The 19,245-nt window shown below is 39.1% G+C and overlaps 3 protein-coding genes across 3 annotated transcripts; 2 read left to right on the forward strand and 1 right to left on the reverse strand.

The window, feature by feature from the left end:
• Nucleotides 1-202: 202 nt before the first annotated feature.
• On the forward strand, nt 203-4,591 carry LOC117298762. Its single transcript, XM_033782082.1, has 9 exons — nt 203-305; nt 540-612; nt 998-1,072; nt 1,690-1,792; nt 2,101-2,190; nt 2,438-2,501; nt 2,855-2,921; nt 3,352-3,478; nt 4,476-4,591. Exons 2-9 carry the CDS (start codon nt 546-548, stop codon nt 4,567-4,569), a joined length of 687 nt encoding a protein of 228 aa, XP_033637973.1. The 5' UTR covers nt 203-305; nt 540-545; the 3' UTR covers nt 4,570-4,591.
• Nucleotides 4,592-6,140: 1,549 nt separating this feature from the next.
• On the reverse strand, nt 6,141-14,376 carry LOC117298761 (EF-hand domain-containing family member C2-like). Its single transcript, XM_033782081.1, has 11 exons — nt 14,211-14,376; nt 13,181-13,369; nt 12,010-12,160; nt 11,264-11,490; nt 10,376-10,735; nt 9,852-9,990; nt 9,092-9,400; nt 8,421-8,617; nt 7,910-8,043; nt 7,051-7,341; nt 6,141-6,364 (listed from the first exon to the last, which is right to left on the reverse strand). Exons 1-11 carry the CDS (start codon nt 14,250-14,252, stop codon nt 6,160-6,162), a joined length of 2,244 nt encoding a protein of 747 aa, XP_033637972.1. The 5' UTR covers nt 14,253-14,376; the 3' UTR covers nt 6,141-6,159.
• A 590-nt stretch (nt 14,377-14,966) lies between these two features.
• LOC117298563 lies at nt 14,967-17,247 on the forward strand. Its single transcript, XM_033781883.1, has 2 exons — nt 14,967-15,863; nt 16,341-17,247. The coding sequence occupies exons 1-2, from the start codon at nt 15,431-15,433 to the stop codon at nt 16,463-16,465; spliced, it is 558 nt and encodes a 185-aa protein (XP_033637774.1). The 5' UTR covers nt 14,967-15,430; the 3' UTR covers nt 16,466-17,247.
• The last annotated feature ends 1,998 nt before the right edge of the window (nt 17,248-19,245 follow it).

A 19,245-nucleotide genomic window follows, 5' to 3' on the forward strand; every position in this document is an offset into this window, starting at 1 on the left:
CACAGCACACCAAATAATCTCCGTTCTTTTCACTGGATTCGAACACATTACTGTTAGTGTTATCGTCTGCAACTTCTTTTTAAAATCTATCCAAATGACTCCCTTACAATAGCGCCCTCTTTTGAAACCACAGCTGAGACTTAGAAAGCTGGTAAGCCCAACAAATTTACACTGTTTTGATGCGCGTACTACCAGCGATTTACGGTCGTCAAGCGCTAAATCAAAGCGCAAGATTTGTCAACGTCGTCTGCTCACACTTAAAAACCGAACTCAAAAGTTTTCTTCTCTCAATTTGCTTTCATCAGGTGAGTCAATGTTCACGATAAATATCTTATAAAATTTGTATCCTCAATTGAAATTTTGACTTTATTTTATATCCCGATACTTTAACGAGATGGTTTCAAGTAACGTTTGTATAAAGCTGAAAAAAAGTTGCCGTCATGATGGACATTGTTCAGTTTCCGGACAATACAAAAGTTTCTACTTTCTTCTGTATTTGTTTTGCAAACTAAGTAATTATTTTGCCCTTTTCTTGTTAGATCATCATGGCAGATGTGGGGCCAGGTTTTCACTTTGATGTAATCAAGAATAGTATAAAAGATCTTCAGCAAGGTACTGTATTTTTTCCCTTTTTTATTAGGATACGCCCATCATCATCTCGGTTCAGGCCACTCCCAGCATGCCCAGGAAAATTGAATAACTTCAAACAACAGCAAAATAATAAACAAATAATTAGGTCTGTCAATTATGTTGATTGAAGACTAAGTTTGGGGTAACCCTTTTCCTCTAAGCTCGAGGCTGTGTTTGTGCTAAGCCATGTACTATATAATCAGTTTTGAATGTTGACTAGTTAATTTTTATGATCATGATCATCATGAATGAAGAAATTGTGGAGTAGAGAGGGTCTTGCATTGTTTATATTTTGCAAAAGCTGGATGGTTCGAGTCCCACAAGTGACTTAGTTTTGATAACATTAACACCCTTATCTATCCAACAGAAAAGTTAAGGAATGAGCGAAAGCTGTCCGAAGCAAGAGCAAGGAGGAGATCTCTGGAAAGCAAATACGAAGCAGGTATCTCAGTTTAATTTATGGATCAGAAAAGTATAAGTTTTCTTTGCGTTAACTCTACATCTGAATTATCTGGTCTGCAAAGTGTCCTTTGGAAACATCACACAAACTTAAGAAGACAGGGAAGACTTTTAAGTTTAGATATGGGAGGAAAACCTCTCTTGGGAAAACCCCAATAAATCCACATGCAAAGCTCTGGTCAGGGCTCGAACTGGGGTCCACAGAGTTTAAAAGCAGGGACAGAAACCACTGAGCAAACCTGACTGACCCATCCCTCTTTTATGATTAAAAAAACATCACTTGTTTTGAAGACAGAAAATTGAAAAGATTGATTCAATGGCTGTATCTTCCCTTGAAATCCCTTATGAGGCAGGTGAGTTTTACCTAGTGAGTCAGCACCTGTGGTGAACATGAATGTTATATTTGAAATCAATGCTAGTTATTTCACTGTCTGATTCCGAATCTTACGGGGGCATCTTATGATTCATGTTCTTAAAGGCACTGGACACTATTGGTAATTAATTTTAATGTGCATAGACTTAAATCAAACAATTAAAAGGCGCTTTACATGTATTTTTTGTTTAATGAGTTGGAACTAAATTTGTTTCTCTTCTTTGTAGCTTTGAGCAAGTACAACGTTGCACAAGAGACAAATCAGAAGATGACGGACACCTTAAAGGTGACCCAATTCAAGGTACTTCAATCTCAAGCTGCTATCGAATGGTAGGTTGCTCAATTTTCACTTCCACCAAAAAATCATTTAGAGCTGCAGTCAGCTGATTTTCGGTGTTTCGAGTTATTTAGCTGAAAAATTATCAACAATTTTGCATACTTGGTGTAGTTTCCCTTTTTGGGTATAGGTCTTAGTTGCTAAGCAGAGATGGCTGTAGCAAAATTCACTATAGTAATATTGACAACTCATCCTAAGATAACAAATTATCTAAGTGCTTTGTGGAATCCAGCCCAGGACATTTAACTTCTTAATTTGTAATGAATGAAAGGCTTCAGGATTATTTTGTATTTGATTTCAGTCAGCATAATGCTAACCTGGAGGTAGAGAACAGAATTGCTCACATCAAAACAGCTTTCAAGAATGAAGAGGCTCGACAACTTGAAGAAACGTAAGAATTTCAGCAACTCATAAGTGTTTGGAAGTTAAGTATAAAAAGGTTGCAATTTATTATGTTTGGAGGATAGTAACATTCTTCAAAATTAATTTACATGAGAGTGGTTTGGCTCATTGTTAAGGGATCATCAATGGTTGCCTCGTTGTGTGTCTAATTTTAATTTTCATGGCTTTGTGAAGGCTGGAAAAAATAGAGGTGAAAATTAAATAAATATTAAAAACCTTTTTTTTTTTTTTTTCAGTGAAAAGTTTAAAGAGAAACTGGCCAGTCTGGCTGAAATGTTTCACAATGGAAAAGACTTCTATGTAAGTACACCTATGAAGCATAATTGAACTTTTATTTACTGTGATAAGTGTTATACATCAGACTCAACCAAAGCTGAAAATCCTTGAATGTTCAACAGAAACTCTGAGGTACAAAACGAAATCTTAACTGAGATCTCAAATCTTTACAAGTCCATAAAAAAACAATACAACAAAAACTTCCTTTTTTTACTCAAGTCCTTAAAAAAATCTCATGGTAATTGAATTTTGAGGATAATTGATAACCAAGAGTGATACTTTGTTGGATCAAAAGTTAAACAATTGAAATTAAACATAGCATGTAGTTATTAGTTAGGTGGTTTGTTTTTTATTGTTTGTTTTGTTGATTTGACCAGCTTGATCAATCACTTCAAGCAGAGACAGGGATGGTAAAAGCAGATCAAAAAGATATCACTCAGAAAGGTAGGAACTCAATTTGGGACCTGTCATAATATTCATTAGCGCATATAGCACCGATAGCTAAAAGAATTTAGTGAAGACTGTGAAGGATTGTTCAGTTTTAGATGTGAGATGAAACCCCAAATAGAGAAACAGATGGGAAAGGAAAACCAAATCCACAAGGCAAGGTTCTGGTCGAAGGTGGGAATCGAACCAGGATCCACAGAGGCAAAAGGCAGGGAAAGTAACCACATGAGCCAAACTGATCCCCAGTTTTGTTTTCATTGCAGTCAATCTATCAGATTCCTTGGTGGAAATAAACTCCAATCCACAAGCAAGGCTTGTTGGTCTAATGTTAGATTCGAACCAGGGTCCACAGAGGTGAAAGGCAGGTAATAATAATAACAAACAAATCCATCCAACCAGATCCTCACTATTGTTGTTTTTATTGCAGTCAATCAGACAGACTCTCAGGTGGAGAAGCTCCAAGGAGTGTTTGAAGCCTTAGACATTGTCGCCAGGAAGCAGGACAGAGCGACTGAGCTCTCAGACATACCTCTGGAACTCCAGTACCTAACACTGTAAGTAAGATGTCAAGAAGAATGAAATTTACAATAATCGCACACGCAGCACAAGCAGTTGCACAATCATTCACCTGAAGAACAGGGCCCAATTTCATAGAGCTGCTAAGCACAAAAATTTGCTCAGCATGAAATGTTTGCCTTTGATAAAAACAGGATTACCAACCAAATTTCCAGTTGATTTTCAGGATAAGCAAACAACAGCTGAATACCAGTAACGAGCAATACGCAACAAATGGGAACTTGGTTGGGAATCCTGTTTTTATCAAGGAAGAAATTTCATGCCAAGCAAATTGTTGTGCTTAGCAGCTCTGTATAAAATTGGGCCCTAAACAAAAGCCATTTTGAGATATAGTAGTGGGCACAATACAACGACCAGACGACACTGTTAAGTTTGGGTCAATTTGTCCGTATACAGTACATGTACACCAACAAACACTGCAATCCTATTCTCGCCATACTTCCAAAAGGCTAATAGTGATTTTAAGACGTCAAGATTCATCTCACACTGGCTCTTCCAATTACTACATCTTCTTCCATAGTTGCAATTCATAACCCTATTTTTTCAGTACCCATACATTTCTAAAATACAATGTACCCCAAAAATCTCAAACGCAAAAACATCAAACGCAAAACTCCACAAATCAACAGGCCCCGAGTTTCATTCTTGAAGGGGCATGGCATTTTTCTTCCGGTATGAGGGGTAGTTCTACTAGAAAAAAGTAAATGTATTGGAACATTGCAAAGGGCACCACGGCAGAAACCACTGATCCAATCTGACGTCCCTTTAGTCAGTGCAAATTCTGCAAATAAACATCTTGACTGAAATTGTTTCAAATTTGAATAAAGAAAAAACCGATACTTTTAAATGAGTTTCAACACACAGAGTATATTCCAAGCACCCCTTAACAAGAGGCAAAGATAGCTTCATACATATTTAAGATCACTCGAATAAGATCATATTTGATGTTTTGATTTAATTAATTTTGTCCTGCAGAGCGATGTTTGAAGAAGAAAGAAAGACGGTGGAGAATGAACGGACAAAGCTGAGAGAAAAACAGGAGTGCTTACTCACCCAACTTGAGAAATGATTTATGGTTAAAAGGAGTTACTTTTATCAGCCAACTGTTTGTACAAGTGGAGGCGTTGACGGGGTTGTTTTCACAACCGATATCAAAACATCGACAGGTAAAATGTTTTACAATGAAAACAGTGCAGTGAGTTGTAACATTTTTTAATGAAAGAGTTAATTTGTTTTTCTGAGGGTGTAACAAACTCTTTGGTGCCAAGTTATCCGGAAAAAAAAAACCCTGTGCATTCATCCAAATTTATCATCAATGTTATCCATTATTGTCTTTGCAGTCTTGGATAGTTAAAACCAGATGGAAAATGAGCATCTCTACAAATCTTTTGTTGTTTAGATAAAACAGAATTTATTTGGACGGAAATGGAAAATTACACAATAATTGACAAATCATAAATTTATTAACAGCTCTACCTCTTTTAACTCACAAAAAAACAAAAACAAGAATTGCATTTTGGATTATGTTATGTATAGAAACTCGGTGCTTTTATTCAAAATTCTGGACGGAATCAGTTGGGAAACAGGATATTGAGACTTCTAGAAACTTTGTTACATTCTTTCATATACGTGTACATGTAGTGGCATATAAATGACTTGCAATCTGATAATATCTATTAATATGGAACAAAATACAGCAGTGAAGTTTCTGGCAGCACCCAAGTTCGAGTTTAAAAGCTTTACACTAACACAGTGCACCTTGTACAGGACGTAACTAGAGAGGGCGCTATCGTGTAGATGATACTATAGGCTGTTGGAGTACTGTGAGATGCCTTGACTTTACTGTGCTTTCCACTGTTTTAGTTTGATTTTTAATGCATTCCAAATGGCCTGTTGCCAATTGATATACTATGTACACATTCCGTCTACCGCTGTTTAAATATTAAGAGTTACAAAGTTTACTTTATCTTTTCATAAAATACTTTTGGAAACTTCATGTTCTTCAAGGATACCAAGCATTTTGTAACAGCTTTAAAAGTGTTCACAAGTTATAATAGTTGCTGTTTTAATGACGTTAACTTTGCAATAGTTCTTATGGACTATATAATTAAGAAATGAAGACTTTCTGCTTACTTTACAAAAAACTCTAAACTTTTTGAACTGTATATACAAATGGAATACATGGATGTTTTATTTATCTTGTAAAATTTTTAAATTTAAAGGGCAACAAAGAAGACAAAATTCCTCAATAAACTGAATTTCAAATTCAATATACATATTTGACTTATTGTTACACTGCTATGTTACACTGACTGTCATATGCCATGGTCCCCATCTTTGCAAATGTAGGATTTATTGGTGTCAAAAAGTTTCAATTCAGTCGGGATTTGTTATGAATATTCATAAGTAGTCTGTTGCTTTCTTAAAATATGCATGACAGTTCTTCACCAATCATTGGTCAGGATCCCAGATTCTTTTGAAGGGCCCACTGAATTCAAGCCAAAAACTGAGCACAAATACAAGTTAAGAAATCCGAGAAGACCTATCAAACAAATCATGACTGCATCAGCCTAATTGTTACATAAATCTGGTTTCAACCCCCTCCTTTAAATTCCCCACTTTATATAAATACCACCAAACATGTCCACGTTCACTCACTCTAAGACTGATCCGGGAATAATGTGTTCAACAGTGCAGCGTAGTTCACTCGTAGTACACTGTCCCTCTTCTCCGATCCTGTCCAAGCCTCGTCAATCTTGGTTGGGGGAGGGGCGTACTGGGGTAGGGTAACGGCATTATCTCTCCAGTTAAGGAACCCAACAAACATCACATAATTGACTTTGCCTTCGGCATTTTTCTCCATTCTGAAAAGAGGAAATAAAAACCAATATTTAGTCACATAAACCCGCAACTAATGAACCATCCTGTTTGTGAAAAATTTAATTTGGCAAGTACACTTAAACATGATCAGTAGACACACAACAATGGAGGTTAAAAACACAGCTCAAATAACCATGTGTGTTCAGGGTTGTATGTTTTGGCTACCATAAAACCCACGGGACACCCAAAGGCTTCTGTACCTTTCAGAGAGTGCAGTTAATATAATAAAGCTAGGGTTACCAGAGTTTTTGTTTATACCCTTATTCTTATTTCCGCATTTTGCAATGAAGTGGTGTGTCGTGGCCAAGCGGATAAGAGCACCGGACTCAAGATCTGGTGTTTCTTATCAGCAGAGTGTGTGTTCGAGTCCCAATCAGTGCCTTGCTCAATTCAAGGACACTAGTGTCATGACCAAGAATCAAACCCAAACTCGATCTGCTGCTGACGGACAACACCAGAACTTGGGTTTGGTGAACCCGCTCCGCCACAACATGCCACAAAACACACTTAGATATCTGTCTGACTAAAACAGCTTGAAAATTAAAGGAAAAAGAAAATACTGCCTCAGGCAAAAATATTTGTTCTCAGTTTTTGATGAGAAAAAAAAATAAGAAATATCATCTAAACTGCTGAAAGCCAGAGCACAAGGAACATAGGAGAAAAACCTCACCTGAACAGCAAAGCTCTGACCAAGTCGTCGGGCAAAGGCAGATGGAAGGCCCGGCAAGTCTTTCTTACGAGCTCAACATCCACAAATCCAGACCTGTCTGTATCGTATGACGACAAGCCCTCGACCAGCTTAGCAAAGTTTTCAAAGTTGCTTCGACGAAGTTGTTCTTGGACGACGGAGACCAAGCCTTCGAGGGGCATCTTCTCATCCTGGCTGTCACTGTAGTAACGAGCCACTGTCATGATCTCATGCTCGCTCAGGTTTGAACCACCAAGTTGCACCATCAGGTTTCTATTGAAAAAAGTTAGGAAATAGATTTATTTTGACTTCAAGGATACTAATTTAGTTCAACTTAGTACAGTCAATCATTGTTATTAAAGAGCCCTGTTATGAAGAGGTTCTGCTTATAAAGTGCAAATTCTTAAGTCCCATATCTGATTTCTACTTGATGTTTCTTTAGTTTGCTGCCCTCTTATAGCTAACGTTCTGTTGTTACGAGGTAAACATGGCAAGTACTATCAACATTTTTATAAAAAGAGTCGACTTTATAGAATTATAAACACTTGTTGGACTTTGATAAGCTATGTTAAGAGAATGCAGCCCAGCACCGGCGGTCATGTTGGTAAACATGTACCCCTTAAATTGGCGGCCATCGCTGACAAACAATTGAAACATGTAAGCATTGCGCACAACACTTGGCCAATGATAGGTCTTTACTGAACTCAGTTAGGGCGCTGTTTGGGTCTTGGTGCATCTTATGCAAGGGGTACATTTACTTAAGAGAGTGTATGAAAATTCAACCAATAAATCTGTATGCAGTAATAGGGTAGCCTATTTTTTGTAAATTTATGTAACTTACCTGAACAAATCGTACTCCAGTTTACCAGTTCCCTCTGGGTCATTTCTCTTGAAGAACTCTTTAATTTGTTCCATGTTCCGTGATGCAATCTGGCCCAACTTCTGAACGATCAGATTGATGTCAGAAACGGGCATCTGTTAGAAATCAAACACAAAACAACTCAAATTAGGGTTATTAGTGACATAATAAAACAGTTCGGTGTTCAGTCTAGCAGAGCCCAGTCTCTTTGAGTTGGAAGTTTCAGTCAAACTTGAAAAAGTTAGTATTTTTATGTAAGACAATTTCTTGGACAATTGACGGCACTTTTCCTGATTGGAAAATTGAATATAAGGCATACTATGTATGAATGTGAGCATAATATGTCCTATCTCTGCCTCTTTTTATATCACTTAACAAAAGAAAAGAAAAGGAAAATCAAAAATTTGCTAGTTTATAATTTTTTATTTTTTTATTCATATCTTTTACACTACAATCTTTGCTCTTCAGCCAGCCACAACATTATAAGACTCACCTCTCCAGCGTGTTTCTCCATGTAGCGGAATGCATACTCATCAGCGTCAATCAAGATAAACATGTGATTGTGGAAGTTGACTCGACTACCAACGTACAGCTCTTTGGCGAGGTAATACTCAGAGAGCTCCGTGCCGAAGCGTTCCTGGTTCGGTTTCTTGATACGGTTACGCTCCAAGAACTTGCCACCGATTATGCCTGGGTTTAAAAAGAAAAACACCAACATTGAAATCCAACATCACAAAATATTGTAATAGATGTTAAATTTGCTTTGGGACTTGATCAAGTGCCGCGTAACCATTGCTCTACATACATTGATGTACGGGTTTTGTTTAATTTCATTTTCATTTTATTTTGGTTGTGAAGCCAAGATCTCTCAGAAAAGTGAACCTAATCGCTGCCCTAGCCACGAACCCAATGGAGAGAAGACAAGGAAGGAAGTTTCAGTTTTAGATGTGGGAGGAAACCCCTGAAAATTATTCCAGTGAAAACACCGCAGTCAGGTAGGGACTGAAAACCTACTCCACATAGTGCCACAGTGGGATTAGAACTGGGGTCCCAGAGGTCACCAGAGGGCACGGTATGATACCACTTACAAAACCAACTATAAAATGGTGATAAGATTTAACAAACACAACACAAATGACAACACCAAACAACTTGTAAACTTACCGGAATTGCGCACTGGAGGCTCAAAGACAGAAATAGTGTCATCAGAAAGGAAGTACGACATAATGAACCTTCGGTCGATATCAATTGGCTTGGTAGTGTCAAGTCGGCAGACAAAACGAAGAACGTTGCTGTCGAGTCCATGCCTGTCCTTTTCCATGAACTTGATGAAGTCTCGTCTTGGCGGCTTGGGTAAGAGTCCCATGCATGAACACAGGGAATCTTCTTCAGAGCCGAACCCAGTGTATGGCGGCCACTCGCGCTTCATCCCTGGTGAAGGCTCACCCCTGTAATTCAGTGGTGTGAATGCGGCTGAAAACAGATAATAATAACAAATTATTTTTATGCAAATATTTGAATTCAAAATACTATTAGCACTCACATTTGCCATTAATTTAGTAACGCTCAAGGTGCTTCGACTTTCAGTATTTCCTGCAAGGTATGCAAAGCTTATTTTGAAGTGCGACACCAAATCCCTTACATGGCACCATGTTGGTTTACAAGGTGCTGTGGCGCAATATGCAGCTTATCAAACCAGGAGCACTGGTACGCACCCCCTTCTTTTAAAAAAGTGCACTTTTTTGTTTGCATTACACAGCACATGGGACCAGCGGCTTTTCGCCCCATTCAAAGGACTCAAACCCACACTCTGCTAGGCAGAAACATCAGAGCTTGATCGGCCACGAGGGGCCTTGGTAATAGTGACTGATTTTGTTACATGATAACAACAAATCGATCCCATCCAAAGCACATCAATACTTACAGACACCATACTTGGAGCGGTAGTATTCCTTAGTGAAGTCATCGCAGTCACACAGAGTCAGTTTGCGTCCCCACATGTTGATCTCTGTGCCAATCTTAAGATCATTTTCTTTGTAGTATTCTGTGTGGACTGCACCAGTCTGAAAACGAAGCAAGTATGAATATGTTAAAGATCAACTTTAACGAAAGTAACATCATGGTTCTTTTGGTTTGTGTTCAATGATTTACATACAATTTAGAACAAAACTCAATCAAAATGGTTTCTAACTGCAAAATAAACCATACTTTGAATGATCAGTATCATGCTGGGTCTTCAGGGGTCTTAGATCTGGGCACAATTTCATGGCTCTGCTTACAGCCCAACTCCGCTTACTGTGCAGATGCAGACTTTATGCGCTTGCTGTGTAAGTTGAGTATGTCTAGTAATGTGGAGTACACATATGCGAAAATTCCTTGCTAACCCATGAAATACACGCTTAGCACCGAAATCTCTGATCGAAATTGACCCAAGATCAAAAAATTTACCTTCAGACTGTCCAAGATGTATCGTCCTCCATGACCCATGGGTCCGAAGACGTTGAGCACCGTACGTCCCGTCGCTTCACCAGGCTGCCTCAATGGCTCTGGTCCACTCATCGGCAGGCGAGCTCTGCGCAAGAACATCGGCGTTGCGTCCCGCCCGGAGTTAGCCGGGATGACTTCCTTAACTTCCATGGTGTCGTCGGCCAGGAAGTAATGAAGGATCATCTCGCGAGAATCGCCGAACATGTTGTCCTTGTCGTTCCAGTAGCAGTAGAAGCGTAGGACGTGGCGGTCATGATCCAAGAACTGCTTGAGGGTGTCCACTTTCTCGTAAGGACGAAGAGGCTGCTGGGATTCATCAATCTGCAATGATTCAAGAAGGGATTGAAAGTTAACTTTGGGGTTTACCAGAAATCTAAGCTGAGGTCTTGAACTTCAACCTAATAGGGGCACAGCAAGTTTCCTCTGATAAGAGTATGTTTATATGGAACCTTGCAGATTAGGCCTGGGCGAATTATTCGAATATCCGGTTAATTTTGGATAGTTGGCCAGTGGTATCCGAATATCAAAATTTCACTAGTCGCCCAGCACTATTGCAGAGGGCACCGCAGCAAAAGCACTGGGCACCATAGCAATTGCTGTGGGTTCCCCAGGATATTTTGAGGCCTTTTCAGACAGGCCATGGACAGAGTGGTTTATTTTCAGGGAACTTTCTGCAGAATCAGAGAGAGTTGGGCAGCTCTGAAAAACAGGTTCAGATAACTGTTTTTAATTTAAGGGAAAATATTTTTTTTTGTAGCAATCAGAACTTTAATTGTATTTGTAATAAGAATTTCCCAAATCAAACTATTAAGAGGCAATTTACTTTCCGATAACCATAGGTAGTCTTACCCCTTTTCTAAAGTTGGTATAAGGGTCATCTGGAGTTTTGGTTTCTGGTGGATTCACACGGACACCCGTCTTTCTTAGGAAGTTATAAGTGAACTGGTCACACCCAGTGATCTTGAAGGTGCGTCCATACAGCATGATTTCTGTACCGATGTTAAAGTGTTCCATGGTGTAGAACTGGTCGTCGTTCGGAGGTGGGAGGGGAATCCTGTGGCGTCTAATGAGTGTACCTGTTTGAAAAAATTTTTGAGTTGGTAAAAAATTACATGGGAGAACAATATAGTAAGTATCCCTCTCTAACATTGTCCAACACTGTGGTAACAGTCAAACTGTTGGACTCTGATTATGGTGGTATGCCTGATCCCATGTGAAGTAATAATCAATTTCCTAATACTACACGTAGTGCAGTCCTCACCGTGGCAACAGCCAAACTATTGAACTCTGATTATGGTGGTATTCCTAAACCCATAGTCAGGGCTTACTTTTTAGTGGAGTCTTCAGTCCATTACCATGGTATCTCAAAACAAAACTTTGGAACTATGGTTTTGGTGGTATGCCGGTTTCCCTGTAAAGCATGACCAGTTTACTACTAGTGCAGTCCTCGGTCCAACCCAAAACTATTGTTATTATGGTGGTACGCCCATGTAACGCAAAATGATTTTACTGGTGCAGTCCTCAGTCCAAAAGAGTCAAACAGAAACAAAGAATGGATTTTGATGGGTTTAAGATGATTATGGTTCTTGATTTACCTTGAGGAATGCCGCTGTTGCTGACCTGAGGTTCAATCACTTGTATGGAGTCATCTTCAAGATACAAGTAGATCTTGCATTTGCGGATGCGATATTGTTCCTCAGACTTCTCATGCACCGCTTCTTGGAAGAATGCATCAAAGCGTAGAACCTGGGAGGAACAAATTTGAGAAAGTTGCAACCATAAACATAAGAGAACAACAATCTTAAATAGTGTTTCCTTTTTTTGTTTTCGCATTTATTTAATGACCATAGGCCATCTTGACCCAGTCGTATCTTCACTTCACCCGCTTCACTTTTAACCACACAACTGGGACATCAGGGTTGTTTTTTAGTAAAAAAAACAAAAACAAAAACAACTTGGGGGCATTCTCCTGGTCCCAATCTGTAAAAATTTGAATTAAGCTTGCTGAATTGAAATAATAGGCCTAATGATAAAAATAATAACCGTATTTATAACGGGCCTTTTGCCAAAGGATACAAAGCGCCAGGTATTATTATTGCAAGGAGTGGGCGAATTTTTTGAGATATAAGACCTAATTCTTAAGCACCATGTAATGGTTAATAAGGTGCTGTGGCGCAATATGCTGCCAATCCAGCCAGGAACACCGGGGCGAACCCCTTCTCTTTTCGATAAGTGCGCTGGGTTCTTTAACATGCGTTTACACAACACATGGGACCAACGGCTTTACGTCCCATCCGAAGGACAAAACAATGGTTATGTGTCTTGCTTAAGGACACAAGTGAAACAAGGTCTTTGCAGTATATTGACATGGTGTATATCTTTGGCTTTCGTTTAAAAACTGTCTGATCTGCGGCATTCTAATGGTTTTATCATGACAATTTACATGTATGTGAAGTTGATCTGAAATGTAAAACTAACAAATATTTTATATCATTTGATTCATTGTATTGACTGCTGTTCCATGTAGCAAGTTAATGTTTTGGAGTGTGGCTGTGGGAAGGTGCTTAATGGTGGATGATGGTGTGACATAGGCTGACTTTCTGGTTTGAAACTTAAGCTTGACATTTCTGTTTCATCACCACAGGTACCATCAGCAACGCCAGTCGGTTGGTTTGTTACTTTGGGGGTTTTTTATCAGAAAGAAAGAATATTATTTCTTCCACTAAAATGTTAAGATTTTTGTTTAGGCCTAATAGAATATTTTACCTGTCTGTCGAATGCAACCCAAGCCGGTGCAGCATTTCCCTGTCCTTGTGGAATCTTACTGTGCTGAGCTTTGGCTTTCTGTCCGAGTAGCCTTTCACCACCGATACCCGACTTGGTTTCTCCGACCCACATGGAGACATTGTTACTTTGGTCAAATTGGTGTGACTTGTGGAATTTCTCTTGTCCAAGCTAAAATTGGGGGGAAAATAAACAAAAATATATAATTAAATAAAACAAAATTGTAAAAATTTATTTCAAACATAATGTGTTAACTTACGTTTAACTGAGTGTATTTTGGTAAACTCAGGTATGTTTGTAAGACTCTTGTCGGCAACTTCATACTAAAACAAAGTCTACATTGTGTTCCAACTGGTGGGGAGATCCCAGCTGTTTATTGCGGGAATGATGGGCTAGCTATAAATGAAATAGTGTGTGTGAATGAGAGAAACACAACAAGTGTAACTCACTTTGGTGTTTATTGAAGTAAACAATAAATTTTGGTCTTGGACTTTGGAGTGGAGCAAGTTCATAACACATCTTAAAACCCAAGTAACTACAAGCAACGAATGATTCTTTACAAAATAGGACAAACACTCATGACAATTTTTATAAATAATATTATATAATTTGCTTTGTAAAGCAAATAAAAAATAACAATGTTGCATGCAGTTTTTGACACAAACAAAATAATATTTGTTAAAAATAATATTTAATTTCATTTTTGTTTTGTTTATAAATTATTTAATGCGAAAATCCGCAAAAAAATATCTAAAAATACAAATCAAACAAAAGGCACCAACATGGACTGGAAACTATACAAACAAATGACAAATTTCTAAATTCCATCTTAAAAAATTCAAAATCAAAGTGTCCCCTTTTTCAAGAAGTTCCCAGGACTAGCTGCGCAACTCCAACTCGTGCAGTGACAATCATGGACTGTTATATTTATACACAGATTGAATGGGATTGAATAGGAGAGATTTTGAAATTGTTAGAGTAATCAGAAAACCTGATTGAACACTGGATTTACCTTCCTGTCGAAGCTGTTTCCGGGTAGGAATGGCAGCGACATTGTACCAACTGTCCTCGTATAGCTGAAACCGAATAAAAATGTATCTCTCTTCTGCCAATAACGAAATAAATTGATGTATTTTGCCGCTTGAAGCTAAACTCTCCGTCCCGATACCGTGATAGCTGTTGACATGATGTTACGGGATTGTTCGTTGTTGCTAAGCGCGGGGTCAAAGGTAGCTCAATCCCCGGCAACGTCATAACTTCGAAGTGCGCCCTCATCGCCGGCTGCCTGCAATGTGTTTCAGAGGGGCCGCGGCGCTCGCAACGGCAGTGGTGTCGCAAAGAACAAATTGTGTAAAAGTTCAATAATTATTCAGACATCTTGAAGACGACAAACAGTAAAAAACGCTGAAGGTTTTTTTTCTCTCCAAGATGACGCTTTTAGTCATAGATTCTGTCACACATGGGAAATTGTGGGCTGAAGATTCAAAAGAGGGCACTTTAAAAATAAAAGTTTACAAACCGATGGGGTGTGTGCTGGGGGTAGGGTTGGGGGAACAGCTTTTCCGGGGTAGGAGTGGTGTGGGATTTTGGGACAAACTAGCCAGTGTTAAGCTTCATTATTCAGAAAATAAAATCGCACAACTTTGGTCCTAGTAGTTCAAGTAATAATACGCGAGATCTAGACTAGTATTGTGTATATTTAATGGATACAAAGTGTTTCATCAGTGACATAGAGCAAAGGTCAAACCACTTCCCGTATTGATGATATCCTAGGTCGCTTCATAACCGGATATAGTGAACCTTTGGAACTCCTATCGACCAAACCATCCCATAATGATTTAAAAGCCAGTTGGCTTCGCTCGTTTTCAGGAGAAGTTGCTTTTGGTGACGGTGTTTTAAGTGAGTGTGTCGTACAAAACACTGATTGGAAAATGATTACCTTATGTATCGAACAGAGGAAGAATCAGTGACCATGATTTTGCCCACTCGTGTATTGTGACAACCGAGCCAGCAAAGAAGGACATGACGCTGCATGTGGCCGTAACCACAGGCCTACTTTGACTTTCGCAATAATGAGGAAGTGATTTTCCACGGATTATGCGTTGACTTGTTGTACTGTTTTAGGTTTCAGGTCTGCAACAAAGAGTTGAACAAACCTTCCTTACTTGTAGGATTTTGTAGACAGGTTCGAACACGGTGTAAAATCAACATAGTCTCTATTCAAGTCGCAAAATGGTCTTCGATCAGAAGATTTACGTTGCCAACACATCATCAGAGAAGATCTACGTCCGAACGACTTACGAGAAATGGCAGCAACTAAAGTTCTCCACCGAGGTGAAGCTAATGTCACAAGGGGCAGTGGGTGGCGGGTTGAACTTCGAACAGATGCGGGACATGACCGAGGGTTTCACGGCCTTAGCACCCCACCACACCATCAAGATGATCGGGTCGTTTTTCTCTGCTGAGGTGCACTCACCTCATGAGCAGAATGCTGCCACTACGGCGGGAGGAGGAACGACGACTGAATCGAAGACTATCATCAGCCGGAACCTGCGCGTACCGAACGCGCACTCGATCATCGTGACGTCACAGCACACGGTGCAGGTTGTTCGGAGTGGTGCTAAATGGAAGAAACAATGCAAGGAATCGTGCAATTACATAATCCGTGAGTCGCTTGAATCTTTTTAGTTGGCAAGTTGATTTAGGGTTGAACAAAAAAATTACTAGATTGGGATTTGAACCAACGACCTCCTCTAAATCGGTGCTCTAACAACTGAACTATCTAACTCTATGGAAACCTTTCTAACACTGAAATTATAATAAAAGCTGGTACAGTGACGATTCTATGCAACATCCTAAAATAAAAAAATACAATAGTCTGTACAAGCTGTGATGACGTCACGAGAAAAATGTTAGGAAAAAAATACATTTTGAAAACTGCGTGCAGTTGGCGAAAGTTTAAATTATGATTGACAGCTCCTTTAAAATATTACAACCTTTAAAGGTTGGCTGTTGGGCTATGGTGTGTTTTTTGGGCTATGGTGTGTTTTTGTAAAAAAAAAAAAAAAAAAATGTTAATAATAACCCCCCTAAAAACAAGACAAATACATTATCTTCTTTTCAAAATGTTTTGTCTTGTCAGGTGGTACAAAGCCTAGTCGTTCATGCTGGCAGAGGTTAGCTGGTAGGCAACCATCAGTTAGTAATACAAAGGCATGTGACGTATGCAAACGAGGGGAACCAGTGGCCACTGGAGGAACTATTTGAAGTTAACTACCCGGATGAAGAAGACACGAGTTTAGCTTTATTCTAAAAGGTTGTTATCTGAGATGTGTGCTTTAAATTTATTTTATGCCACCAAAAATGCTAAGTGATTTGTATGGGTTCGAAGTCCAATAAAACCGAAAGACCACGGGCACGAGAGGGCGCTATGTCGTCTACCATGTCTACAAAATAATGTAGGCAAGTATAATGTCCAGCCCGTATACGTTGAGGATCACAAGGTCGAAAAAAACCTCATTTCAATCTGCGATTCCTTTCAAAGATACGTCGTGACCTATATTTATAGTAGCCACAATGATATTATACAATATCATTGGTTTGCACTGGCTCAATATTACTGCCAACAACAAGTGGGCCTGGGTAGTTTTTCAATCTGAATTCCGCTTTTCATTTTGGACTATGATTACAACAGCATCCCACCACGGAGGAATAAATTCCTTCCTCCATGATCCCATCAATGACAGATATGACTCTCTTGCATTGGCCACCATCTTTGATGAAACATGCACACGTGAAAGGCAATCATTGGCTAGAGTCGTGCACGTACAGCGCGTAAAGGGATGCACTTTTCCCATTGGTTCTCATCAAAGATGGCGGTTAATGACGTCATGTGCAATCCATAATTATTAAAACTCTTGCCGTATGCACATTTTATGGATAACGTAATATTTTTAAAGTGTATCAAAACAAGTAAATAAGTGTTTTATTAGTGTGGTTTTTTCTGTATATATTTAGTGGTCGTTAAAGAGCAACCTTAATAAACCAACGATAATAATATACCTAGTTTTAATAATATTATTGGTGGGTTTCTTTTTGTTCTTGTTCACGATACGGCCCTAGAGTCAATGTCGTTTACGCGCATGGTCGACAGTATACGGCTATTAAACAGTCTGTAGAAATCATCAGTGTCCAGCTTTTCTCTTGAAGACAATCAGAGCAAAGTGATTGAAACGTCAAGTGTTTATAGCTCACATTATTTTTATAGAAGAGATTACTCATTGGCAATTTTAAAAACCTTTTACAATTTTATTTTACTTTACTTTATGCGCAAAGTTCGTCCAAGGCTATACGCAACCATTGGTATCAATATAACTAAAGGTAGCTAAAGGTAGAATATGGTTGACACATTACTACGTCATGCTTAGGTTGAGTAATGTGTCTGTATACATTGACCAAAACCACACGGCCACTTGCAGAGTAAACCATCACTTGATGGGTCAACACAATGATACCACTTGGTTTGAGTAAATTTGTCTATAACCTAAACCAAACAGTTCTAAGGACCTTTATAATATTGAACAAACAAACTGCGTTTAGCAAACCATTCAATCGTGTAAACAGATGTCGTGACCCAGTTTCAACTTCTGCAAACTTTCAATAAAATAATACATCTCTCAATAATTTGTTGCTTTGTTTCCAACAAGGTCAACACCGTGTCTCGTTGTTACAAGCTGCTGTATCTATATTTTGCTTTGCATTATGACTTCCCATAGTTGTCCAAACTTGGTTGGCAAAAACTCAGGCTTTGAACAAGCCTTTTGTCAGGGCCTTCGCGGCTTGGACAGCTTAATAAAGCCGCTATTCCAATCCAAGCGACTGAAACGGGAGACTACGCACCGAGTGGCGCATCGACTCACGCCCGTGGTCTCCCCTTCAAGTCGCTTGGGGTCGCTGTTATACGAAGCTGCCCAATTCACGAAGACCTTGACCAAAGGACAAAACGAAGCTCTTCAATCAAACCTTAAATAAAGGGCATATACATGTTGTCGGTATCACCATGTAGAGATAGTCTCTAATAATGAGTTGGGGTTGTTCTGAAGGGAACCAGTGGTTTAAACACGGCGTTCCCATCAGAATGATCGTATCTTCTTTTTTTTTTCTCCAGAAGACGATCCGAGTATCTGATCGAAACGTCGAGTTGAAACCAACGGTTCTTTTCAGAACCACCCAAACTCATTTAAAGTTTATCATTACATGGTGTTACCGCAAACCTTTCTATAATTATCGTATTTCCACCATGCAAAGTTTCAAATCCTATCCCAAAAGGTTGATGCATCGCCCCAATGCAAGTGTTCGTGAGTAATTCGTGCAGTGTATTATGGTGTGAGAAAACTCCACAACCATCGTGTAAATTTCATGCAAAGCACCGGATTATACTTTGCTCCTGTGCGCCTATTTTTACTGCTTAATCGACTGTAGGCCAATTACATGAACACCACAATGAGTTCAGAATGCAAGCAAATAATGTTGCATTGCTCTGCGCACTTGGATATCTAAAGAAATTGTTGTCATAAACAATCGTTAAAAATGTGACCATAATGAGGTATCATTTACTGTAAACACGTCATGTTTTTTTAAAGCCCTTTTGAAGGAAGTAAGTTGAGAAGTGTGATTACACCTTTCGTAAAAATGAAGTGTGGGAGTTCGTACATTGCCTTGGTCTTGTCTCATTTCCCCCGTAATATAGTGTACAGTCACAGGTTAAATCGTCTGTCATTCGGAGTATGGGCCCAAGGAATGTTACCAGCCGAGTTCACGAGTTCAGCATTTTGGTTTGGTCTAGTTGTTTCGATGATGACTTAGTATACGTACAGAAGCACAGAAAAACATTTTTAGGGAGATTTTTGAAATATGAGACTGACATTTATAGCCCATTCTACGGGTTTACAAGCCACTGCAGTCCGCTGCCATAAACGCCGGAATAAATCCCTTCTCAAGTGGTAAGGGTAAAGCCCGGTTCACACTTTCAGCGAATGCCATACGAA

Source organism: Asterias rubens, chromosome 13 (assembly GCF_902459465.1).
Source record: "Asterias rubens chromosome 13, eAstRub1.3, whole genome shotgun sequence".
NCBI classification, from domain to species: Eukaryota; Metazoa; Echinodermata; class Asteroidea; order Forcipulatida; family Asteriidae; genus Asterias; species Asterias rubens.